The 27,710-nt window shown below is 44.5% G+C and overlaps 1 protein-coding gene across 5 annotated transcripts; it reads right to left on the bottom strand.

Moving 5' to 3' along the window:
* Positions 1–8: 8 nt before the first annotated feature.
* On the bottom strand, positions 9–27,626 carry mical1 (microtubule associated monooxygenase, calponin and LIM domain containing 1). 5 transcript variants are annotated; one of them, XM_031566421.2, is made up of 24 exons: positions 26,748–27,626; positions 19,324–19,621; positions 18,945–19,152; positions 18,630–18,737; positions 18,247–18,342; positions 17,704–17,859; positions 17,490–17,590; positions 16,477–16,734; positions 15,695–15,810; positions 15,408–15,534; positions 13,656–13,743; positions 13,396–13,546; positions 13,057–13,253; positions 10,388–10,494; positions 8,516–8,581; positions 7,482–7,692; positions 6,746–6,816; positions 4,981–5,851; positions 3,839–3,939; positions 3,344–3,448; positions 2,974–3,169; positions 2,799–2,889; positions 1,936–2,009; positions 9–1,770 (listed from the first exon to the last, which is right to left on the bottom strand). In XM_031566421.2, exons 2-24 carry the CDS (start codon positions 19,579–19,581, stop codon positions 1,571–1,573), a joined length of 3,957 nt encoding a protein of 1,318 aa, XP_031422281.1. In that variant the 5' UTR covers positions 19,582–19,621; positions 26,748–27,626; the 3' UTR covers positions 9–1,570. The 5 variants fall into 5 exon arrangements, with proteins under 5 accessions (XP_031422281.1, XP_031422284.1, XP_031422280.1 ...); XM_031566424.2 differs by having other exon boundaries at positions 19,324–19,605; XM_031566420.2 differs by lacking the exon at positions 26,748–27,626 and adding an exon at positions 26,265–26,726.
* Between the last annotated feature and the right edge of the window lie 84 nt (positions 27,627–27,710).

Below are 27,710 nucleotides of genomic sequence, written 5' to 3'. Positions count from 1 at the left end.
CACTCAAACACATTGGTCGTTTTTTATTGACGTCCACAAAAATACAAAATACATCTTTTTTTCTTTAAATCGTCTAGAGCATACTGGTTCCTCAATAAACAGGCTATTATTTATTTATTTCTTCCATATAAAGTGGCTTTCAGTCATTGTAGAAAAAGAGAAATATATTAAGTGCATTGCCTCAGCCATCGTACCAATAAACCCCCCCTCAATGGCGACCCTTGCACTCAACTGTACAGACAGATGTGTGTTTTTAGTGAAATGATACGTGTGTGTGTGTGTGTGTGTCTGTGTGTGTGTGCGTGTGTGGTCAAAGTGAATGTATGGTGTCTTGTAGAGATCAGTAATACTTGGTTGTTCAAATGACTTGTGTAGATTGACTTGACTCTTGCTTGAATGGGCTCCAAACCCATTTCAGGATGCAGAGCAATCAAAGGTTTATTCAGAATGTTATAGTTTGAGGGAGTCTGGATGCACAAAAAAGGCAACAAAGAAAAAAACAAAACCATAAACTAAAGACACTGCTTTCACTAGGTAATCACAATGTTTAGTCTCAACGGTTTGCTACATTGTCGCGAAGACAGCTCTACGTCATTCCTTTGAGCACAGCCAGTACGGCTAACCTTCGAGAATCATTTCTTTGATTGACCCTTGCCTTCCTGTGAAGTACCTCAGAGCACTTTGAATATCATGACTCATTAACACTGTGGATAAGAACGCATCACATTTCTGCCCCAGCCCTGAGAATCACGATTCAACGGAATATCAATGATGCATGCAAAAATGTGCTGTGAAATATCACTGTGGAATAATAATAATAATAATAATAATAATAATAATAATAATTCACCATCATAATCACCACCACCATCATCATCATCAACATCTTCGTCGTTATAGTCATTATCATCATACAATATCCTCAGCATATAACAATAACTACATTGACAAAATATGACACATAATATTCCTGTGATTGTATGACACTCCCAAAATGGATAGCATAAATCTCTAAATATATCAAATATAACACATTGTAAATACTTTGAGTAATAAGGATATAAACATCATCTCTAGTTGATTATGTGCTTGGCTGAGGCTCAGAGTCTAAATGTGAGATAATGCTCTTATGTACATTCATGACCTCATCGTAACCACTGGCAAAAGGTCTCAGGTGTGCTGACTGGGGAAAGAGAGAGAAAAAGAGAGAAAGAAAGAGAGTGAGAGAAAAAGAGAGAAAGAGAGAGAGAATGCTGCTTCCTTCAAGTCTCTTAAGGCTAGGCAGTGAGGGTTCTGTGTGTGTGTGTGTGTGTGTGTGTGTGTGTGTGTGTGTGTGTGTGTGTGTGTACACCTGTATTTGTGGGTGTGTTTGCTTGTATGTGACTGTGTGCATGTGCACACATATGTGAAACTGGAATATCTTCAAAGTCTTTGGCTTTGGCAAGTTCAAAAGTCTCACAATGATGCAGAGCATGAAAAAGTCTTACGTGAGTAGTGTGTATGTGGGAGCACTTGGCATATATATATGTGTGTGTGTGTGTGTGTGTGTGTGTGTGCGGGGTGGGCGCCCTCATTCCCAGTGCACCTGGGCCCCGGCGGCGGAGTGTCTCTTGGTCTCCATCAGAGAGGAGGTGAGCTGGGGCTCGCTCAGCTCCTTCAGCCTCTTCTCCTCCAGGAAGGTCACTAGAGAGTTCCTCATGTCCACCACCTCCAGCATCTCAGCCAGCACACGCTTCTCCGCCTCCTGCTCCTCAGCACTCTTCTCAGAGTCTGCACACACACACACGCGCACACACACGCACGCACGCACACACACACACGCGCGCACACACACACACACACACACACACACATTAATACACTAGTAAGCCAGGTCCAGCCATTTAACTGGGCTAACTAGCATATCACAGGGTATTAATCCAGAGCTTTGCTTACCATTGATCTCCATCCAGCGTCTCAGCTCCATCTCCAGCATGCTCTGCTTATCCTCCAGCTCCAGCGTCCGTGAGCTAAAGAGCACACACACACACACACACACACACACACACACACACACACACACACACAAATCATTTATACTGCTCCTATTACATCATAACACCACATGTCAAATTATTCAAAATGATAGAACCTGACAGTAATTGCATTACTTCTTGAACAGTAGGGTGTTTGCTCTTATGTTAAATTAAAAACTCACAGTTTAGATTCGTTATATTAAAAATGCAGGCCCCACAGTAGGAACTCAATGGTAATTTTTCATTACTGAAATCTTTCATAACAGACTCAATCCTCCTCAGCTGGAGGATGCAGAGACAGATAGATAGGCAGTATTTTCAATATGGTAAATCTAAACTGTTAGTTTCTAATTTTACATAAGTGCAAATACCCTACTGTTCAACTTAGAATGAATGCAATTAAGGTGATACAGTTTTGAATCATTCGACATTTAATAGCACTTCAGTCTCTGATTACCTGAGCTCTTACGTCACTTGATTGTTCAAATAAATCACACTGACAAAATATCCTTCACAATATGGACCTAGGCATCTGACTAACTGAAGCAGTAAGTAGTAAACACATACTCTGATTCCAATAGATACAAGCACATTTCCCAGTGAGCCATTTCGCTCTAAACTTCAGAGACAGACCACTTATTAATAGCTTTTTAGCTGCTAAATGGGAGATGTTCTAACATTATTGACAGTCATATTGAATATTAAAATCTACTTTTGTTTTCAGGTTAGGGTAATTATGACATTTATATCAGCTAGCAACTCCTATTTTGTGGTCATACTTACGCCACCATGAGGTCAGACTCCTCCGAAACTAAAGCATTCTTCTGCTCGACGAGCTCTATCCAATCGTCTATCAGGTCCGAATCACCCGAGTCTACAGAACACAGAGAGGTGTTACCCCCAGGTTGATCTGAAAAGTGCATCTGCAGAGAGGTTGAGGCGCTGTGTTTGGAGAGACCTGAATGTGGTTGACCACGCTCATGCTGTGGATGTAAGCTGTGTTGTGATATTTGATGGTCTGTTTGAAGGTGTAACATCTGGTTGGTCTGGTGTGGGTCACCTGACTCCTCTCTGAGGGTTCTCTCCAGGTCCACTCCCTTCTCCTCCAGGTCCTTAAAGGTCACCTCGATCTCCTCCAGCCGTCTCTGAATAGTCTGCAGACAGACAGGCGGGATCAGCACAGAAGGCCCTACCACCCTAGAGCTATTACTACACAATATAATCACATATTATATTGAATCACTGTTATTGTCCTAAGCTGAATCAGAGTTCTGGATGAGACCACACTTCATGATGTCCATGGCCATGTGTTCGTGCGTGTTGCTGACCTGTGCTCTGTGGAAGCGCTGGATCTCACTCATCTTGGCCTGGCGCTCCAGCGTCCTCATCTTACGCAGCTCCAGCTTCTGCGCCTCCACTGGGTCCGAGGGGACCTGCACAAGAGGAGTGGAGAGGAGAGGAGAGGAGAGGAGAGGAGAGGAGAGGAGAGCATATGGCCACAGTGAGTAGGAGCGTGAGCACTGCTGAAGGCTGCCAAGACGAGACATCATATGATGAGAGGCCACAGGCAGTTTAGAGCACAGCAACTATGGGCTGGAACAAAACTCAAACTCTTAACTTCTGTCGAAGTAAGCTGTGAGAGCTAGTAAATCTGTCTACAGAGGGCAAACACATTGTTACCAAGCTAATTGATAAAGTGCAGTAATATTAATTTACAGTAGCTTCAACATTTCCCAAAACATAATTAGCACTGGGTGAATGTAAAAGCTATCCGATGAAGACGGACAACCATTGAGAAAACTCTAGGCCTTGTGCAACTTTACCTGCTGCTCCAGAAAATCAACGTTGTCTGGAAACATGAAGTCATCTTCATCATCTTCACCATTCTCCTCTCCTGATTGATATATGTTTGAATTAACTCCATCTGTGGGTGACAACATGTAAGAAATCACATCAATAATAAATTAACCCATCTTGAATATCTCCAAGAAGATTTACTTTGCAAGAAGTGAGAGGCAGTTGTAGAAGTGGTCCTTCTTGTGAGCACTCGTACCTTTTACTTAACCCCTGGTTGGAGCCACTAAGGGGAACCCCAGATAACACTTAACTGTTAGCCTGTCAGCTAGCTCAAAAGCTTCAATGGAGAACTACCCTACTATTTGACTCGACTAAATGAATATAACATATAAACTACATTAAGTGTTGATGTAAACCCTTAAGGTCACCCAGGCATATTTTACTCATAGCAATGTTTTCATGCTTCATGTAGCCTTTAGCCTCCAGCATCTTGGCCAAACCTTTATGATACTTCCGCCCCTCATGGATCGCATTTCACACTCTGAACTGGCTGATTCTTAGATCTCATTTGCACTGTATTGATCCATTCCATTCTGCTTTCGCTCTTGCGGAGTAGATTTTCTCATTATGATATGCCTGCTTGCACCACAATCTCAGGAGGAATCCTATCTGACATTAAATATTACTATTAAATTGACATTAAGTGTTAAATTCACTTTCCAAAATGAAGTAGTCAATATATATTATTTCACTCAATGTTTCTGTTTTAAATAGGAAAGGTCTATTGTGTAACTGCTTTCAATTATATGTTGCATTAACATTCCTGGAGCTCAGTTCCCGGAGCTCCTCCTATTGGTACTAACCACTGGTCAGTGCAAGGTATTAGTGGTCTCAAGACGGACCAGTTTGAGCAACAACTGCCACTGCAAGAAGGTGCTGCAAGTGTCTGGATGTTGTTTATGACGTATGATGTGGGTGTGTGTTTTTATGATGTGTGTGTCTGTTGTTTATGACATATGATGTGTGTGTCTGTTGTTTATGATGTATGATGTGTGTGTGTGTTGTGTATGATATGTGTGTCTGTTGTTTATGATGTATGATGTGTGTGTGTTGTTTATGATGTATGATGTGTGTGTGTTGTTTAAGATGTATGATGTGGGTGCCTCACCAGCTCCCTCCACATGAACGCTGAGGCGGTGGTCTCGGCCCAGCCGTGGAGAAGACAGGTTCCAGGGGGAGAACTTGGAGCGCACGCGCCCGCCCTGCTGGTTGGGGTTGGCTGCAGTGGGATGTTCCCCCTTCCTCCTGAAGCAGCGGCGGTGGCGATGCTCTCGGCTCTGGCTTCGCGTCTGGCCTGTGTTCCAGGAGCCCTCCTCCTCGACTGCCCCCTCCGCCCCGTCCACGCGCTTGGACGAGGAGGAGGAGGCAGAGGAAGAGGCAGGCGTCTCCGAGTCCGAGTCCTGGCTGAAGCTGAGGCTGCCCAGCTGACTGCGCTCCTCGTCAGACAGCTCCAGCTTCCGCAGTGAGGCCTTGGACATGGGGGAGGCGCTGTCTGCTCCATTCTCACTTCCGTCCTCAGCTGGGACAGTGGGTGTCTCGTTAAAAAGCTCATCTTTGTCCTCCCCATTCTCTTCTACAACATCCTCATGTTTTCGCTCCGGGATGCCTAGGGAATGCAGGGGCTTGCTGGGAGATGGTGGTTGTGCCGGAAGGTGGATGGTGCGTGGTTTTGGCATGGGGGGTGACAGTGGTTTGTTGGCACGTGCCCCACGTGGAGCGGGCACAGGGCTGGCACTGGCAGAGCCCTTGGGGGGCATCTTCTGCGGAGGCTCAGGTTGCTGGGCTTGGGGGTGTGTGGGGTATGTCGGTGGCCGTGCCTCCTCGGGGACAGGATGAGGACCAGGCGACTCCACTGCCACAGCAGGGTCTAATGAGGCAGGTGAGGGAACAGACTCGTTCATCTCACGCTCTCCATTCATCCCTCTGTCACTGCCCTCCTCTCCACTCGATCCATCCTGCTCAGACTCTGCAGAACCATCCTGAATGGGAAACAACAAACGCACACTGAGGACTTGCTCCAGGCTTAGTATTAAGCTCTGAGCTCCAAAGGCTGTGTGTTAAGCTATAGCTAAGAGTGGTCCAGAGCAACCTTACCAAAGTATCTCTTACATAAGGTATACTAAGCTAAGGACGTTCTGGGAAACACCTTGAAATGTTACGCTATAACTTCCAAATGATGCAGCATTAAGAAGACTTTGGCAAACCCTGCCCTGATTAGTTGGGATTCAGCAGCATGTGCCACATGACTGCTGAAATCATAAGCAAAACTAGGGCCTGCCGCACACAGTGAGTTGTGTCTAGCCCTGGGCCTGTATGTGTGTGTGTGTGACGCGAGAACAGTGGGCTGTTGTTATTGTCAGCAATACAAACACAGCAAACGCACGCAGAGGCAAACACACACAGACCCATCTTGCTGCTTATATGCAAGCAGTGTGGTTTACATGCATTATTTATCTACTCCAATAGAAGACACAAAAACGTCTATTCTAACACATGAACTGAGACATAGTAATAATGAGACAATCAGTCATCTATCAGGTGGATGGTGCAGAGATAATCACTGCAGTGACAGAGATGTATTTTCATCTCCATGGTGCATTTGGATGGAGCTGTGATTACAGCAGCCGTAGGAGCCTAGATTCTGAGCGAATGTGTGTGTGTGTGTGTGTGTGTGTGTGTGTCTCATACTTGTCTGGTCTGTACATCTGTGTTTACCTTTTATCTAATTGAGGTTCCCGTGTGTATGTGTGTGAACCTGTGTGTGTGTGTGTGTGTGTGTGTGTGTGTGTGTGTGTGAACCTGTGTGTGTGTGTGTGTGTGTGTGTGTGTGTGTCTGTAAGTGTGTGTGTGTATGTGTGTGTGTGTGTGTGTACCTTTGTGTGTGTTGAGAAGTTCCTGTGGCCCAATTCCATTTCCTCAGAGTGCAGCTCACAGTAGAACCTTCCTGCAGATACGCCAGACAGAACACAGGTTACTCTCTCACTCTCACTCTCACGCTCACACTCTCTCTTCCACGCTCACGCACACAGACACACATAGACACATACTCATACTCTTGTTAAACTTCAAGTGGGGATGTACATGCATTTTTCATGGTGCATCTGAATAATTAAGCCCCCCCTCTCTCTGGAGAGTGTCATGGGGCTAGGAGCCTGACGGACTACAGGTAAAGTAGCTGTAAGAGTCTCAATGGCCAAAAATAACTATAACACAACACACCACAACACCAAAATAATACTATAGCCACAGGTTTACATATTCAATATACAATGACCCTATACAGCAACACTGGAGAACTGAAGGCGCTGATGTGAAGAAATATTATATTGATATTAATAATCAAATATTAACACGAACATATGCTGCATATTTGTTACACTTTATTATCTAAAAATCTTCATGAATTACAGACATTAACATTACGCCAAGGGCAAGACATGTGCGTAACATGGTGTCCTTGTCCTGAGCTATACTGCACTGCTCTACCTGTGCATGCGTGTGTGCTTCTTGATCCCATCAGGGCCAGTTCATGCATAATCTGAATATCAGGGACATTCTTTCCTTTAGCGCCCCTAAAGACAGCTGGGCTGGTCTGTGGTCAGAACTGACCGGTGCTCTGGTCGTAGGTGTATCCTCCCTGCCTGAGAGTGGCGTTGCAGTGGTGGCAGGCGAAACAGCTTCGGTGGAAGAACTTGCCCTCGGCGCTGTCCCGCTCCAGCACATACAGCCCCTGGTCACAGAAGTAGCACACCTGGCTGCTGAGGGGGGCCTCTAGTGAGTCGGGGGCCACAGGGGCCACAGGGGCTTCTGGGATCAGAGCCTGAGGAGGACAGACAGACGTTATAGACCTGAGGATGGGCATCTCTGACCAAACACAGAGTGGAGTTATAGACCTGAGGATGGGCATCTCTGACCAAACACAGAGTGGCGTTATAGACCTGAGGATGGGCATCTCTGACCAAACACAGAGTGGAGTTATAGACCAGACTGTTTAAGGAGAGGCTTGGGACCTGTTCATGGGGCTCGGCCTTTTCCAGAATTTTACTGTTAATCCATTGAATGGATACTGAATCAGTCACTGGATCACATATTTCCAGGACTCAAGTAGACTGTAAACTCAAGTTGATCCGCCTTCAATACATTATAGACGTTGGTTATTACGGATTTGTTCTGGGCGAATGTTGCACTGACCTTTCAGTGAGTGAGAGAGAGGGAGACTGAGAGGGAAAGACAAATAATGATATACTGTATATATATCTGGGGAGAGGGCGAGATAGAGAAAGAGGAGCAGGTGTGTGAGCTGTATATGTCCATCAGCCTGCACCTGCCTCCCAGCATGAGGGAGGGATGCTCGCTGAAGTTGGACACACAGGCTCATTACAGGACACAGACACTCAGGACGCTAATCAGGACAACACAGAGTGACGCACTCACAAATCAAGCACCTGGGTCAGTGGGAAAACACTGCAAAGGTACAGCAGATAAACATTACAAACACACATACGCGCGCACACACACACACACACACACACACACACACACACACACACACACACACACACACACACAGACTTGAATCAAAACACGCATGTACACACACACACACCTCAGCCAGATAACAGTGTGAGAGAGGGGGAACTCACCTCCTCCTCCTCTTCCTCCTTCCTCATCCCCTGATTCTTCTTCTCTCTCTCTGCAGTCAGGCACTCCTGTGGAGCAGGCATCACATGACCTCACAAGCCCCGGGACATTACATAACGACCCGACAGCGAAGGCTCAAAATAAACAATGACTTAACCCATCGCCAGGCCACTTAAAAAAGCACAACTCTCATTACTATGTGCTCAAAAAGGGGCCTCACTGGCCATATGCTCGCACCTGAGGGGTCTCATTGGCTGTGGTCATGTACCGGGCTCGTGATGGCAATTTCTGGCGTGGTTTTACAGAGGGGTTTTTGTTGTCAGCATGGCTAAGGAGGCCATAGCTGTGTGTGGGACTGGCACGGAGTAAAGGCATCTATTATGCTGCTTGAACAGGATGGGGTGGGGCCAAAGGAAGTTTCACCTCAAAGTAGAAATAAACAGGGATGTTTTTCTATCCGAAAACGTGGGCCTTTTAACGCTCCCATTGGCACTGTATCATTTACTGTTATATAATATTAGAAGGGCAATTTCAAAGTCATGTCTGTGGCGCTCGAGGCGAGCCAAGACATTAGTTGTTGTGTTAAATAATTGATCTACGCTATATGTCGACGACGCGGCACAACAAAGGCCTCCTAAAGAAGGCAGGCTGCCGTGTGAAATCCTGCCGCCCGCTCAGCCCACCACCTGCTCCTCGGCAGATAAGAGCGGCGCTGGGGTGAAACTGATGCACGTTCGCTAGATCAAAACCCCACAGCCAGCGTCTTTGTTGTGAGGAGCTCCATTAACATTAGGGCCCCGTGCAGGCTTCCTCTCGTAGCATCCGCTCAGACTGCAGCAGGCGGCACTCGAGTCTTCCTGTGAATTCTTCTCAGAGGTGTTGTGTAATGCAGCTTTGAAATGGTTAACTGCCTACCTGCACTCTGGCTAACCTCATTCTGTTCCACAGGAAAACACAGCGCTTTATTTACATTCCAACTATTAACAGTGGACCTGTGTGTGTGTGTGTGTGTGTGTGTGTGTGTGTGTGTGTGTATGTGTATGTGTGTGTAGGCATGTGTGTGTATGTGTGTGTGTGTGTGTGTGTGTGTGTGTGTGTGTATGTGTATGTGTGTGTGTGTACATGGGCCTTCTGTGTGCACTTTTTTACAAGCTCAAGTAGGGCTGAACGATTTGGGAAAATAATCTAATTGCGATTTTTTTATCAAAATATTGCGATTGCGATTTAATATGCGATTTTTTTTTTGTATCCTCTTTTTTTCCCCAACAAAACGTAATGAATGATTTAAATATGACCAACACAATATTAGATACATTTAGTGTCAAATATTCTTTCCCACATTTTACATTTTTATTTAACTGCTCATTACAGAAACAAGAACAACAAATCGGTGACTTTGCCACTGTGCATTTAAGTAATTAAAAAAAAAAGTAATTTTAAGTATAAACACTAGGCATGCACTTTTTAAACACTGTGTGCAAAATGTACCATCTTAAAAAAAAAAAAAAAAAAAAAAATTTGTTTTTTATACCACGTTTTTTAATCGCGAACGTTGCGGTTACAAAATCGCGTTCTATCATATCGCGATTAAATCGCAAATGCAATTAATCGTTCAGCCCTAAGCTCAAGCACACACATGGGTCTGTGTATCTGGAAGTGTGAGAATATCAGTGTTTTCTGTGTTGTTTGTGCATCAGTGTATAGTATATGTGTATATTCAATGTGTAGTGAAATATCGTATGTTTTGATGTTTTATGTGTATGTATGTGTGTTTACATGTGTGTGTGTACTTGTGTGTGTGTTTGTATGTGTGTTTGTATGTGTGTTTGTATGTGTGTTTGTATGCAGCCGTGTGTGTACATGTGTGCTGGTACCTTGCGGCGCTGCAGGGAGTTGTGTTTGAGCTTGTTCAGGAAACTGACGGCAGATCGGGCACCGAAAAGGGAAAGTGGCTTGGAAGGCGCCAGCAGACTGATTTCATCTACAACACACACACAAACACACACACAGGCACACACAGACACACACACAGACACACCCACACACAAAGTTTCTTATCTGCTGTAGACCTCAATGCCAGACCACAAACAATGGGATATTTAGCACATTCGCTCTTTTGAAGTTCAATGACAAAATTGAATACCTCAGAAGGCCATGACAAGAGTGAACCCAGATAAATGCATGGTAATTTAACTGCAGCATATGCCACGTCAACAGGAAATAGGATTCACAATATTACTATCTTTAAAAAGCCAGGGTGAACGACCCTGATTTAAACTAGGTTTACTAAACATAGCTCAAAGCACCACAAAATGAATGCAAACAAACAAAAACAAAAACAAAACAAACTACTAAACATGACAACAGATTTTAATTGACTTCAATCCAGGACTATAAGCCATCAAGCAGTGCCGTGTGAGTGTGTGTGTATGCATATGTGTGTGAGTGTGTATCTATTACGTTTAATTGCCAACTCCTGCTCTCCATACACAGTTAAATATGCAGCTCACTCATTTCCAGTGCACTACGATCGATAGCACTGGTTCTCCTCCCAGCAAGACAGCCTATTCATGTCAGCATTACATTCTGCACACTCACACTCTCTCAGCAATCAAACACTAACCTGGTACTCCACACACACACACCCCTACTCATCACACACACACAGACACGCATGATAACCCTCTGTGACTGACAGCTCGTTCTAGGTGTCGTGTTGACAGTAAGAGGATGACGCCCCTCTCTCTTGCTCGCAAACACACAACCTGCCCTGCCCTGCCCTGTCTACACACCAACCATGAAAAAAAAACACACCCACACCCTCACACCCTTCTCAATAAGTCATACCTGCTTATGGGAGCAGCGCTGGTATGCCTTCCCCTGATGATGGCACCGGAGTGTGTGTGTGAGGGTGTGTGTGTGTGTGTGTGTGTGTGTGTGTGCGCTAGCTGCAGCCGAGTGATGCTCTCCCACCCCCGCCCCATGCAGCATGTCGCCTAAGCCCAGTGCTTCCCGCTAGATCAGGTTCGCTGATGCTTGTGAGCACGACCCAACACCCAGCTTCTCTCTCTCTCTCTCTCTCTCTCTCTCTCTCTCTCTCTCTCTCTCTCTCTCTCTCTCTCTCTCTCTCTCTCTCTCTCTCTCTCTCTCTCTCTCTCTCTCTCTCTCTCTCTCTCTCTCTCTCTCTCTCTCTCTCTCTCTCTCTCTCTCTCTCTCTCTCTCTCTCTCTCTCTCTCTCTCTCTCTCTCTCTCTCTCTCTCCTCCTCTCTCTCCCGCTGCCTTGCAGCGCTCAGCTGAGCCAGTGGACCAGCCCCCACCAAACACCAGGTGCATGATGGGAAGGATTCTTAAAGGGCCAGTCTTGCTGTAGTGTAGCCCCCTAGACTACACTAATTCACTTTCTGGGGGCACATCTCATCTTTACAAAAAGCCGCTGAGCAATTATCATAATATAACAAGGAATCATCTTTCGTTTGTGTCATGCTCCACCATTTCTTTACGATTTCCACCTAATATTTCATTTATTTATTTGTATTAAGTGCTTTATGCACTAGGGATGCAACGGTACAGTGGGACCTATGGTTTGGTATGTGCCTCGTGAGCCACGGAAATGGCACAGTTTCGGTAACTTAATATTTAAGAAAAAAATAAAACATATCACCCTTGAAACAATTAACTATTTATTTTGCCCAAAGACAAATACAACTTTTTTATTCAGCAAAATGGAAGTATGACTGACTTGGCCTGGCCTCTGTCACTACTATAGTTACGGCTTATTCACATGAACGCTTTGCATTAATGCTTGACGGTGGGCTTGCTTGATAAAGCCTTTGGCAACGCAGACGTTATAGCATGATTATCAGGTCTACAACCAATCACGCTGCTCGTCGACGTTCGTATAATTTTTACAATTCAGACTGGCTAGACGGTCTCCTCGCTCTCGACCACGCTACTATTAAGTGGTTGGAGGATGCAGACATTCCAGTCTGAATTGTGAAAGACAAAAAAAATTAATAATAAATGGATGTGGATCTGGATATACGTGCGTGCAGAGGTCTTGAGATTCATGATTTAAAAACTCACCATTGAGGTGAAGATAGGCTACATCAGAATGCACGTTTCTATATCCCAGCTTGAGCTCATGTTGCATAGCATATTATTAAGCACTCAATAATCAGGTAATCAAACACCTTCCCACCGATGATTGGATATGACTTAAGATATGTGCATCATACCAGCCACCAGAGCTGTTTTTCTGAATAAACGAGATAATAAACTTAGTTATTCAGAAAAATTGAAGTGAATGCATTACACATCAGATTTCAAAGTAAAAGGCTTTTCTAGTGATTCTGAGCTTGGTGCTGTAATCCCAATTCTTTTGTGAGTTCAAGGTAATATGGAATCTCTCTGTTAGATGTGGTTTCAGATGTCTCTAAAATGACACCAAAAGCAGCTGAATCATCAGTAATATCTCCTAGTCAAGACCCTCAATTGCAGGGTGTCAGTGGTAGAATATTTATGTGTAGGCAGTAGCTAGGCTTACCTGTGGGGGGCGCTCTTTTGGAGAAGGCAGTGTGGATCTGAGAGAGGTACAACACCATGGACAGCTGGTCTATCTGGACGCTTCTGGCCATGTCAGCCCCAGACATGATTGGAGCGATCCCCAGCTCTCTCTGCAGGATGTCAAACGCCAGCTGGTTATTGCCAACTGCATTGGACCCATCCAGGGAGGAAAAGTCACTGTGGAGCAACACGCAATACACACACACAGATAGGTGTTACTGCTCTCATGTACTGGTACATGAGCTCTCAGATACAGTGATCACTGGTTTAAAAGGTCCATATGGCAGGTGAGTTCTGGAGTGGTTAAAGGGGGACCCACATGAGTTCTGGTCTGAAGCGGTGGATCAGGGCACACAGGGCCAGCCCAGACCTCCAGGACTCCTTCAGGTCCTTCACCTTCACCCCCTTGTAGTTGTGCGTGTTGCGTTGGCTCCACCTCAGCAAGTCCACCAATGTGCTACTCCCTGACTCTGCCAACACAGTCAATGCAAGTGAGTCTTTTATACGTGGTTTCAGATATGCACAGGCATTTATTTGCATAAATAATAAGATACTCTTTGTGTGTGTGTGTGTGTGTACCATTATGGCGTCGAGATGGTTGTTTCAATGTTCTCTTGTTAAGACGGCCGCCATCTATGAGGTCTTCACGATAATATAGATGCTGTACCTAACATTTGCGTACACACAGAAACACACACACACACACACACACACACACACACACACACACACACACACACACACACACACACACACACACACACACACACACACACACACACACACACACACACACACACACACACACGAAACCATGTAAAGTGCATTATAATTCCAACCAGTAACTGTAAAGGACCTATTTTGTCCAAGGATGACTTGACATTAGAAAAACATTATACACAAAAAAGTATCAATTCAAAAGACACATTTAAATAAAAAAAGGAATCACTTCATGATACAACAACAACAATATTAATAATTATACATGTAATAATAGTTTTGATATTTCGAAAGTATGCCTCAAACAAAACAACTAAATAGACGTTTAAGTGATGTTTAAAAAGGTGAGGTTGCTCATTTGTTTTCAAATGCTTTTAAAATGTACCCAGACGGTCACTGCAACACTAGGTAGGTCACTCCACCACCGAAATGGAAAAAGTCTTGACTGTGATCTCTTACTGCTAAGAAAGGCAAAGACAACAGACGCTCATCAGCGGAGCTAAGTGGTCTACAGTGTGAATAGAGCCGAATTATTGCATTTAAGTAAGATGGTGCCGATCCAGTGGCTATCCTTAAAGGGTGAAAGTGTAGGATCTAAATGTAGTTCTAGGAGCTTCAGGGAGTCAGTGAAGGCCGGGTGACCGGCAGAGGAGTTGCATGTGTCCTCTTTGACTGATTAAAGACTTAATGCGCTGCCGCATTCTGAGGCATCTGCAACGGTCTCACAACACATGGAGGCAGGCCCGCCCGTTAAATTTGAATTGCAACAGTCCAATTTAGAAATAGCTAGGGCTTGCACAAGACGTTGTCTAGCATGTTGTGTGAGATAGTATCTGATTTTCCGAATATTATAGAGTGCACCTCAGGACAGAAGCTACATGTTTCAGAGAAATGAATTAGTTGATCATCAATTACAACACATGCCTTTTTCGTGCCATTTTAGATTGGGCCAATGAAGAGTAACCAAGCTAAATGCTAATATTTTGTGGGATAGCTGGATTTGCTGGGAAATATATTCAATATCAGTGAGTTATGGAAATTTGAGCCGATATAGTGGAATCATCCAGGGGGAAGGACAAGTACAGCCGAGTACTGATCCCTGAGGTACTCCAGTGGAGAGGTGATGAAATTTATATCCGTATCCCTGCCAAGAAACACTGAATGAAAGTCCACTGATGTACGATTCAAACCAACTGCGTGCCTTCCCCCAAATTCTTAGTTTGGACAGCATAGAGAGAAGGTGGTCATGGTGCACTGTAAAAAAAAGACTGCTGACAAGTCTAGTTATTGTCTACATTATTATGACTATGACGACCATGCTGTGATAACTGCTGCCAGCAGACCAAGCAGGAGACTCCTGGAATCTCCGTCCACCGTCCGAAGGCCCCTTAGTAACTGTATGTGTGGCCCTGTATCTACTGGAGTGAGACTGTGTAAAATAATGTGATTTGTGCTCAAAAGGTCTACACAGAAGATAATCCAGTGAATTCCCTCAAATACCTAAATTAGTTTACTGCCTTCTCATCCAGCTTATTCAAAATATGACAGAAAAATACCTAGTCTAAGTCTGTGTGAATGTATGTGTGAGTGTGTGTACGCTTTGCTCTGTACCTGGTTGGGTGAGATGGTTTTTGTGTTGACGTTGGGGTAACGGGTGCAAGGGTTAATGCTGTAGTTGGGGTAGTTCTTGCTGGTGTTCTCTGGACTGGTCTGAGACAGGAGCTTGTAGATGCTCTCTCTGACAGACATGCACAAAAGCACACAACATCCGTATCATCTCTAACAGACAAAATGCATGTGGATGATGGGTGTAAAGGAACAGGATACAGTATGTGCATGGTGTATTACTTCACAAGTGTGTGTGAGCGTGATAGACAGAGAGACGGGTTTTCCTGTACCTCTCTGCGAGGACCTGAAGGGGGGGCACACCCTTGCCCCAGCTTCTCACCATCCATGCTGTGTCCAATGATGCCATAAACCCACGAGCTATACCTGTTCCTAAAGGCCAGAATGGCTGAACACAGACACAGACACAGAAAATAATGTAAAAAAACCCATAAATATTTATGTTATACTTTCTTAATATGAGTGGGTTTATAAATGTGAAAAGGCATGGGTAAGTGTTAGAATGCATTTGCATGTCTTTGAAATGCATCTATTGCCTTTAAATTGTACTGTAGGTCTCCCATGTAGTGGTTCAGTAATTATATTATAACATTTCTTTGGTCTTTCTCAATATAGGTGTAGCCTACTTATTTGCCTTTTGAACTGATGGGGCTGAGACTGAGTTCAAGTTGTTTTTCATCTATGTATCTGAGTTCAAGAAGATTCAACTATTTTCTGTGACTAACAGAAAGCCACTCTGCATAGTTTGTCAGATGTGTATTCTTAGCTTACCATTTGCAAGACATTGAGCAACGGAGCATGCTTTTTTGGTATCGTAATATATAATGGCCTCAGAAGTCTTTTTTGAGTGAAACTTTCAAGTTAGATATGAGGGAAGTGAAGGCGTCATTTGCAGTCAGCAAAGTTAAAACACTGAGACGTGTCATAATACATCTTGTTACCAAGAATTATGCAAATTAAGGTCAACTGTATTGCAGCATCAGGATAGTACCGTATCATGGGACCTGTGCTGATTGCCAACCCTTTATGTGTGTGTGTGTGTGTGTGTAAGTACCTCTACCAAGCAATCTCCCACCAGGGCCACCAACAGTCTCTTGTTCTTCTTCTCCCTGACGAGCGAGGCGTTTTCTGCACGGTGCATGCATGTGAAGTCAAACATGGCCACGTCTGGCCGGTTGGCATGGTTATGGGCAAACTCCAGGTTAGGCAGGCAGTGGCCGGTGGAGAAATCAGCAGCTTCATACGCATAACGCCTCAGAGCCTCCTGACAAACATTACTCGGAGCCAACAACTGCTCAGCATCACTGAAGTCCTAGAGACAGAACAATAACGAAGGAGGACGTTCATTAAATGCAAACTAACACACAGAGGAACTAAAACTGTGAAACATTTTAAGTGATAAAGTTGCCCTGCATGAATTTCAAGTGTTCTATTAAAGAACAATTATTCATCTGGCTTCAGTAGCTCTTGAAACCCCTGAATGTAGCAACTTTGTGCCAGTTATGCAACACTCTTCTCAAGAAAAAGAGTTACAGAAATCCTAAAGTCTACCTACACCCTACCCCACATGAGTCATCAGCAACTGGCTCTTGGCTGAACAGAAGTCAAACTGAGAAGGACATGAAACCTACTCCATAATAGAATCATCTCATTTGGTGGCAGTTGTAGCCGTTTCAAGAGAACCTATACAGAAATGGCTTCCACAAATGAGCTGCACTGCATCTTTGAATCACTTCATCAAAAAACAGCCATGTGTTGGGTGTTGCATCAATTTGTAAACATGACTTTGGGGGTCACATCGGAATGTGTGATGTGAAAATGTTTCATTCTTTGCAAATATTTTTGGGCAGAGCAAAACTTTTTCAAACGTTATTTCCTACTCATTACAATAGTCATGACAGATACTAGATAACTGCTTTCTACTTCCACATGGAACCCACATAACAATCATAAGTCAAAGATGTTCTGCCTGAGTAAATTAGGTTAGAAAAGTGACAGATAGACAGAGAGAGAGAGAGAATGAGTGAGACTGAGCGGTGTGTGAATTGTGTATGTTATCTTCTTTACCTGTTTGATGACACCTTTCTTTAGCAGACTCTTCTTTTTGGCCGTCATGACAAAGTAATGCGTGTCATCTTTGTAGTAAACTATGTTCTCAAGATCAATACCTGAAGCATGGATACAAATTGTGTTGGATGTGAAAAACTGCAGAGAGTGACATTGTGGGTGTTGATATGTGTGCTGTGTGTGACAACATATGAATTGAGCTGTCTGTGCTCACCCATCTCGGTGTGTAGTTCCTGGAAAAACCTCTGGTTGTAGATGCGAGCCACACCACTGATCTCTGGCACCTGGGCCTCAGCGGAGGTGTGGCGATTGATGAAGTTGGCTGTGATGCCGATGGCTAGCTGCCCTCTGAGTTCTTTCCTCCGGAAACCTACAGGAAAGATTGCTGGGTCACGCTTAACCACTAACAGTTACCACATACAGCTCCATTGAACATGTGCGTGGCTGTGCAGCGGTCTCAGAATGTACTGTAGCCTGTTGGAATAAAATGAATGGACAAGAAATGTCACCGATCCAGAGATTTGCTGAAGAAGCAGGAGATTATAGGAAAAAAAGGCATGAGATGTGAACAAAATGTCAAGGGGAACATGTGAGGGGAAGGGAGAGAAGAGACGTGATGAGAAAAGATGACAAGCGACAAGAGGAAAACTAACAACAAGAGATGAGCGGAGAAGGTTTAGAGACGAGTGAGATGTTTGAAGAAAAAGTGTAAATTCTGTGATAAGATACAAGACTCAGGAGAGGAGTGAGATCTCACCCTCTGGGACAAAGCGTCCCCCTCCTGCAGAAACAAAAACATCAAACTGGAAATCAGCAGCAGGGTGGCCCTCTGGAGACAACTGAGCTCTCCATCCTGAAAGAGAGAGAGAGAGAGAAAGAGAGACAGAGATAGAGAGAGACAGAGACAGACAGAGACAGAGAGAGAGAGAGACAGAGAGAGACAGAGAGATAGTACATTTAGATATAAGTAGATTTAAGGCACCAAAATTAGTTTTTCTTTCCATATCTAAACTGTTTTCTATTCCTTAAAAAGGAGCCAGTTCTGGTTAAAAACATGTGTTCAGACTATTCACTACCGAAAGTCAGTGGTGACGTCAAGCCTCTTTCTGAGAGCAACCAAGGCACCACGAGGAGACTTACCAGTGGTCCCTGAGGGCTCCTTGAGCCCCTTAAACTGCACACCTGTGTGCACCTCAACACCCAGCAGCAGAGCCACCTTCAGCAGGATCAGTTGGAGCTGCCGTATACCTGCACACAGACACAAAGGGATCTCCTGAAAGAGATGAAAACCCCTGGCCTCTAAACACCTCTAAATAATCACTGTTCTAACTGTCAGATTTTTACAGATGCAAGATGGGAGACCTAAAGTGGATCTAAAGGGGCTGTGCTTCTGCCTTTCTCATGTGACCTGCAATCACTATCTCCAGATGCGGGGTTAGAGGGGGGAACACTCACTGATGTGGTCCAGGACTCCACAGGCAAATTTGCCATAGAACTTCTTTGCGGCCAGCTCCCTGAGGTCGTGGATGGTGAAGGGCCAGAGGTGGAGCACGTTGTTCCGAGAGAAGGCCTCTCTCATCTCCAGCACCACCACCTGAGCTCCTAGGAGAGCCAGCTCCACCGCTGTGCGCAAACCGCAAGGCCCCGCTCCCAGCACCAGGCACTGCAGGGGGCCAGGAGAGGAGGAGGAGGAGGAGGAGGAGGAGGAGGAGGAGGAGGGCAGATATGGACAGGGAGAAAAGCAAAGAGAAGCATTTCAAAGAGAAGCATTAAAGGGGGAATTCGTGTTTTCTCAGCTCTTTAGAGCCGAACTGACACATATAAACACCCTCACCTTGTTCTTGGCACACGCTTGACCTTCCATGTAGTCTGAATGGGCAGCCCGCTTGTCCAGTTTGACCCATAATGCCTTGGCCTTCCAGTAGTTTAGCCTGTCTTTGAGTTTGCCATAGAAGTGCTTGTAGTCGTGTGGATCCACCTCCAGGTGGCGACACAACTCAGAAAAGCTCTTTAGGACTTCCTTGCATGTCTCAGCCTGGATGAAGTTGTCGAATAGGGCATGCGCAGGGTTGGCTTTGTCTGCCTCTGCCATTCTGCTACTGCCCACAGTCTGTTCCTGTGGGTACAGAGACCTATTAAGGAAGGAAGTCAAACAACAGCAAAGCCAAGACTAACATTAGAAAGGACCAGGACCATGATACCTAAATTACAATGTGGCTTGTGAACATTTTAAAACAATTTAGCAGTATGAACAGTATGTTGAAATAGGATTAAAGTCTGATTGTATGCATATTTTACTTCCCCCATGAAGGGGAAGAGGTTAATGAGAGGCTACACTAGTCTAGTAGTCTGTGGAGCCAGTAAGGTGAAATTGAGGCAGAATAATACAAATTGATCAAATATTTTCTTTCTTTGCCCCGTCATAAATATTGGAGACCTGGTTAGTCTTTAATCCTTCAAAGTTCTCTTTACAACATGGTGACTAGGTTGGTTACTTGGTTATTTGAAAATGCAAACAGGAGAGACTTCCGAGTCAGACTACTGATGGCTGCTTAATTTTTGTGCTCCCGGACGATGAAAACACATGGTGTGCATGTTCCAGCCACAACCGCCATGGTCACATACACATCCCAGAACCTTCTATGTGGTTGTAGCCACATGCGGAGTACACTCTCATTGTCTGTGCCCAGCATTGTGTCCTGCCACAACCACCTCAACATGTGTGGATTCAACTTTCTGAGCAACATCACCAATGTGGTGGCATAGTTTGGCTAATTCAGTGTTACTGCGGCTCAGAATCAGAATCAGAATCAGAATATTCAGAATCGTATTTATTGCCAAGTAGGTTTACACCTACCTGGAATTTGTTCTGGTGTATAGGTGCATACAGTGAACAATTACTCCCATTAAGTAGAGTCACTGTTTACTTACAGGCTTTTCCAGTTTGACATTTTAACCTTTAGGAATGTTCAGATGTGTGAAGGTCTTATAATGTACAGCAGCAAAAGACTATAAAAAGCCTGTATTTGAATATGAATAGATAGTGTGAGTGGCTCAACTTCTCACTGAAACCATTTTAAGCTTTAACCCCTTCCCTTTAGGGTTAGGCTCATCTGCAGCTGACACGCCACTTCCTGGAAAAGATGTTTGCACAAGTGTGAAACACAGACTTTAGGTCACACTCACACATGCACACACACTAATTTGCCAGCTACCTATCCAAGTCACAAACATCACAAGACTGGGAAAGCCCCATGCTGGTCACATCTGTGTGATCTCAACACTTTATTGGTCTTCCTCCTCAGCATGACACATCACTGGCCCAAAGGAAAAGGTTAGTATGCTACTTAAAGCCACATGCAGCCAATAATGCAGCCAACTAATGGATGACACATGCCTTCCTACTCAACCTTCTGGGTTCAGTCATACCAAACCATTTGGATGTGAAAGAGTGTTTGTGTGTGTGTGTGTGTGTGTGTGTGTATTTCAGTGACTGTTGACCGGCAGTAAGCATCTGCGCACGTTACCCCTCCTCTCATTCTGGTCACACAGGACGTGAGATTACACCACAGTGTAAGAGGCTATGCACTGTCATGCTCACAACTCTTTAGATTCACATTGCCTTGGGCCCACAGCCTAATGAGTGCATGCTCAAAGTGCCTGGCCATTCTCAGGTCCGTAACATGTCTGATGCTGCTGTGGAGCTCCAGTGTGATGTGGAGCACCAGTGTGCTGTGGAGCTCCAGTGTGCTGTGGAGCTCCAGTGTGATGTGGAGCTCCAGTGTGATGTGGAACACCCGTCCCCTGACTCTGTGCTGTGGAGCACCAGTGTGATGTGGAGCTCCAGTGTGCTGTGGAGCACCTGTCCCCTGTCTCTGGGAGGGTACGGACTGCTGCAAGCTCAGACAGTGTCCTCTGCCCAGATGCCCTTGCTATATATCAGTCACCCCAGCCTCCCTCTCATCCTACGAAAGAAAGGATTGATCTTTCCTTTTTCTCTCTGACTGTTTACCCGTCTGGCCACTTGCCAGCTGTGCCAGGGGCATGAGATTGGCAGAGCATTGCATGATGATCCCAGATGGCAAAAGAGTTTTTTTTTTTTTTCAATTCTGCACTACCTTTGCACTAGATGTTTTTCCATGATATGAAAAAAGACAACACAAATATCTAGAGGCTACTGACTGCTGACATGTCCTCTACAGGAACTCTATCAGAGTTGTGGCACTGACAACAAACAGACAGTCAGACAGAGAGAGAGAGAGAGCCAACCCAAATGCTTTGGCAATACTCTACAACGTTATGGTCATGCCAATAAAGCTTCTTTTGAATTTTAATTTGAATTGAGAGAGAGAGAGAGAGAGAGAGAGAGAGAGAGAGAGAAAGAGAAAGTGAGGTGAGAGAGAGAGAGAGAGAGCAAGAGAGAGACAAACAGAGAGAGAGATATTTGAGTCAACTGTGAATTAAAAACTCCACCTTAAAGCCATTGAACCTCATGATGGAGAGAGAGAGGGAGAGAGAGAGAGAGAGACAGACAGATTTGAGTCAACTGATAAATGACAAACTCCACCTAGTAATCATTGAACCTCATGACTGACAACTAACACATGACTTACAAACTACATGTTGATTAATAGGGAAAGGTCACACTCACTGGTGCTGTACACGGACAAAGACCAACAATCTGAAAGAGTCATCTGGTTCACAGATTATGTACTCTAACTTGAGTCATAAAAAGTCATGAGGCAGCAAGTAACTTCTGTGTGTTTGTAAATATGTGCATGATATGGCCACATGGAACAGTTCAGTGGTCCTAGAGCACCACAAAGAGGTAAGATGAACATAAAGTAGGCCTACAGAGAGTCACAAGGTAACACTGACAAGCTAACTCTGTAACTGCTAAATGAAGTTAGCCAGTTGATCATATTTACAGCACAAGCCAATTATGGAATCTCATTTCCTGGTTACAGGCGTTTTTGTGTCACTGTGACAGACCCGAGTGCCAGGTTACCATATAGGTGGGTGTGGCCAAAAGTCAAAGAGTGTCAGAGTGAGAGTTCACAGTCATAAGGGTTTATTAAAGCTGGAAAAGGATCGAGCAAACCACAAGTCTAGCACAAAATTGAGGATTAGGAAACCCAAAAAATGTATTAATAAAAATAAAGAAAAATCCAAATTCTAAATCTCCAAAAAAACCTGCTACGCCTCTAATTAAACAGAGGACAGAATTCAGCAGCCTCAGGATCAACTCACATGCACATACCTGACAAAGGACTACACATACTACTAGACAGAACAGGTAACATAGAGAAAACACCATTAACAGCAAAAGACGTACACATAAAAATCAATTCATACACATATCAAAAGACCGCAAATACTGTATTCCTCAGTGTGCTACACACAAACCAGAGAGATAACTATAGGATAAGTCAAACTCCCAGGCATGCAAAAAGACTCCTTACAAAAGTGGTTTGGCCAAGGCCATTACAGGGAATCACCAGTCTATTTACCCTGGGAACCATCCCCTGCCGTCGGACTGACAAGCCAGACAAGGTCACGACAACAAACCCCCAACAAGTCAGTAATCCATTGTATGCCACAATCAAATATTCAAGGAGACTAAGTTTGTGCACTTAGTTCACTAAAATAAAAGTTTGAAAGCAAATTAAAGTGTCTTAGCCTCCTTTGTTTAAAGTTCATGCAGTACATGCACACAGGTGTGTCACGACCGTCAATCACACACTTCAAAAGTAGTAGTAGTAGTCCACGGCCGTCACAATCACACACACTTCAAGAGTAGTAGTAGTAGTCCACGACCGTCACAATCACACACACTTCAAGAGTAGTAGTAGTAGTCCACGACCGTCACAATCACACACACTTCAAGAGTAGTAGTAGTAGTAGTATTCCACGACCGTCACAATCACACACACTTCAAGAGTAGTAGTAGTAGTAGTCCACGACCGTCACAATCACACACACTTCAAGAGTAGTAGTAGTATTCCACGAACGTCACAATCACACACACTTCAAGAGTAGTAGTAGTAGTAGTAGTCCACGACCGTCACAATCACACACACTTCAAGAGTAGTAGTAGTAGTCCACGACCGTCACAATCACACACACTTCAAGAGTAGTAGTAGTAGTAGTAGAAGTCCACGACCGTCACAATCACACACACTTCAAGAGTAGTAGTAGTAGTCCACGACCGTCACAATCACACACACTTCAAGAGTAGTAGTAGTAGTCCACGACCGTCACAATCACACACACTTCAAGAGTAGTAGTAGTAGTAGTAGTCCACGACCGTCACAATCACACACACTTCAAGAGTAGTAGTAGAAGTCCTCGCCCAAGTTCAGGCCTGAGTTGGAGGAGGCTAGCAACCGCCCTGGTCGATCTCTCTGCTCTGTTCCCCCGTGACTAAGGCTCTGCACTCCCAGTGGCCCGGTTCCATCATTAAAGCTGTTATACCGGTGCTGACAGGTGCTGGGAGGGGGCAATACAACATCCTGCAGCTGCTGGTGGCTGCCTGCACCATCGAGTTCTCCAATTGTTCCATGGGTCTATGGTACAGGCCACTTCAGCATCATCAAGACACTCCAATGGCTCTGGTCCTGGTTCCACTAGGCAGGATGTCGAACAGCACATCCACCGATGTGACGCCTGCGTCGCAAAGAAGGGCCGGTCCGGCGCTCTCACACTCCACTCCAGCAACACCAAGTGGGGGCGCCTATGGAGTGGGTGGCTGTGGACATGCCTGGTCCTCTTCCCATGACAGATAGAGGTAACCACTACGACTTGGTGGCCATGGACTATACCACAGAGCGCCACCATTACTACTCAGTGCCTGGTCAGACAGATGTTTTGCCATTTCTGTGAGCCAGAGTAACTACACAGTGACCAGGGGCGGAATTTCAAAGCCAGCATGATTGGTGAGGTCTGCTGGTGGCTGGGGATTAAAAAGATGCGGATGACTCCACTGTATTCTGTGTTCCTATGGGCATACTGGTCACTGGTCCTATGGGCATACTGGTCACTGGTCCTATGGGAATACTGGTCACTGGTCCTATGGGAATACTGGTCACTGGTCCTATGGGAATACTGGACATCAGTGAAGGAGTTGACAAAGTGCCCCCCCAAAGCCCTTGTTTGGGAGGGAACTATGGACTCCTGTGGATCAAGTGTCCTGGTCGCCTCTGGAGCCAGAGGGGGAGGGTGAGCCCAGACTGGACTATTTCCATCAGCTGCAGGCCGCTGCTGGCCCCTTACCAACCCCTGGCTCGCACTGAGTCCGAGGAGGAGGAGGACTGGGGGCATCGCTTTTGCCCTGCTGCCTTTTCCACCGGACTCAGGCACGCTCCGCAAGTCGTTCTCAGCGGACCAGCTAGTTTCCTGCACGATTGAGAGACTTTGTCTTTTGGGCGTAGGTGAGTGAGGACACGCAACCCACCTTGGTGGGGGCTGTTTAACTGTGCAGCTAGCCCCTGTGTGTTTGTTGTTCCGGGTATATGTGTAGTGACGTGTTTGTGTGTGTGTGCCATGTGAGTGAGTGGATGAGTACATGCTATTTTTTAATTAATGTAGTGTTCTAATGTCAAATGTCTTGTGGTTTTCCCTCTTTGGTTTTAGTTAATGTGTCATTTTGTTAGAGAGTAGAGTCAGTGTGTGTTATGATTTATGCCCCTGTGAAATTTTCCCTGATGTGTAATGTCTGTGACCTTTGCCCTTGTTATGCCCGCCTATAAATGCCCATGCCATCCTGTGTTTCAGTATCAGTAATGAATTGCCTGTGCTCTGTAAGCGGTAAGAACGCCAAAGAAAGTGACTCAGAGTAATGGATACAATATTAAACTTATCAACAGCAGGAGAGTCGAACCTTTCTTTCGTCGGGCGAAGAGTTGGTATCCACATAATTGCTGTGGCGCATTCACACTCGCACTTTCCTGCGAAAGCGCATCTCTAGTTACATCTGGTCTCAGGCTACACTGTAGCTTCAGAGTATTGTTTTGCGAAAGAGGCCCAGCCTTATGAAAATGCCCAGTTGTGGCAACATAAGTGACAACATAACATCCTCACCATTTTATCTACAGGAAGTGGTAATAATGATGCTGAGCATTTTCCCCCCAACAACTACTCACGCTCTCCCTCGCATCCAATGCAAGTGCACGTACAAAATGCGAGTGCACCTATATACAACCAAAGATTTGGAGCAGAGTGAATTTACAGGAATTATGGAAGCCAGTAATCTCTAATGGTTTTAACATGTAACCTACTTGCCTTAGTGAAAGGTAAAGTCATATCTGACTGTGTCTGCCACATATGGACCAAGGCTGCACTGACGTGTCCGATTGTCTGGGAAATTGACGGAAAAGACTGAGCAGTCCGGGTGGAAAAATAATATTCTGAATTAATGTTTAAGACAGGAGGGGGTTTCAGTTATTTCAGTGTGAACAGGAAACAACGGACCAGGAAAAGGTAACTAGCCAACTCTGAACAACCCACTCTTCATCAGACAACCACTAACTTTACAACCCAGTCTCGAAAATATACATATAGGGCTAGACAACATTTTCGAAAATAACAAGAAGAAATACACAAGGCAATTTATCAAAAGCCTGGACAAAATCTCGTCTCGTTCACATGCTGTTCACAGATAAACCACGATAAAGCTATTTAAGTTGCAGACTGTCGTCTTCATTTTTAATTGTTTGTCATTTTAAGTTGAACAGTGTGGCCCGTAACCTGTCCTACCTTAAAATAGCATAAACCTACCTCTCTTGTAAAGCATCGGCGAAAATCACGCTGGTGGTGTCTGTTTGCTGTGCTGACTTGATCTAGTGTGTTTTTGGAACAACACCTGTGGCAAAGTGTGCACAAATGCCTCTTCCGGGTATTTTGTCTCTACGCTTATTAATGGGAATGAAGTCATGTTGAGATCAAGGTAACAATGTTTTATGTCTGATGGTTAATGCAAATGTAGTCTATGGATAGGCCACTGTATACGGGTATGCAAAATAAAAAGTTATGTGACGAAAAACAAACAGGTCACACCTTCTTTAACAAAGCCCAAAATCAGACAAAATGCTTCATGTGTTTTCTGGTAAGCTCTGGGCTACGAACGCGCCGGTACCCCACCCCCGCTTTCATTCTTAACAGATACACAACACACATCATACATACAGACCATTTCAAAACTGTTTCGGTACCTGTCCTGCACAAAGGGACACACACAGAAAGAAAGAAAGTCCGACGTACCTGTGAGAACGTAATGACAGCGATTGAAGGATGTTCTCTCTGTCTCTGTTGTAAGTTGTCTCTGCTGTTTTACTTGTAGGGCTATACCTGGCGCTTGAGGGTATAATTATGAGTCACTCTTTGGTCTTCAGAAACAAGCAAAACAGCACGTTATGCCATCTGTAGCAGGTTATGTGAAACATACTTTACTTCTTAGGCTAGTTATTCCAGCAGATAGTGAGCATATAGTGCAATGACAGCTTATACGATGGTGGTCAATAGAAAATCAAGCTAAGACTTTTTTTCTCCTACACTTTTTCTAAGCAATGCCATCCACGCTAGTTTGATCAAGCCCAATTATGTTGCAATGCTGCTCTCTGGCGGTGCAAGGAATTCCCTACAACAATGAACGAGGAATTTTAGTTAATATGGAAATTGATGGAGTGACGTGAAAACACCCCCAAAACATTCATTTGGTAGTAATAATAATAATAACCAAGACTATTACTATTAAATTAATTATAAACATCTATACTGAAAACCTTTAGGAGTGGTCTTAATTAAACTTCATATTATTGCTACAGCTATAAACATTTAAAAATAGACGGGTTCTTTAATACGCTGCTGTATGTTACAGATAATTCATTCAGAGTTTGTACAATCACGTGAAGAAATTACACATTTGTGAAATGTTACGCAATATTAGGCTAATTGTGTAAAGAACAAGCCCCCTGAGGAATAATGAATTAACTGGAGAATGTTGTAAACTTTTAGCTGTGATCTGATCTCTGCTGTAAGCCATATACAAACATCAAGACCCAAGAAAGGTTACAATCAGCTACCATTTCCAAAGTGTCTCAGTCCATATATATGCCTTAATTAATTGAAAAAGCCTGTATTGCCATTACTACAATAATGTATAAATGGACCATACACTGCTTTGATACTAAATATTGACATGGCACAGGATATACAAATCTAATA

This window comes from Clupea harengus, chromosome 4, assembly GCF_900700415.2.
Source record: "Clupea harengus chromosome 4, Ch_v2.0.2, whole genome shotgun sequence".
Classification (NCBI taxonomy): Eukaryota; Metazoa; Chordata; class Actinopteri; order Clupeiformes; family Clupeidae; genus Clupea; species Clupea harengus.
This window is presented reverse-complemented; position numbering and strand designations above follow the sequence as displayed.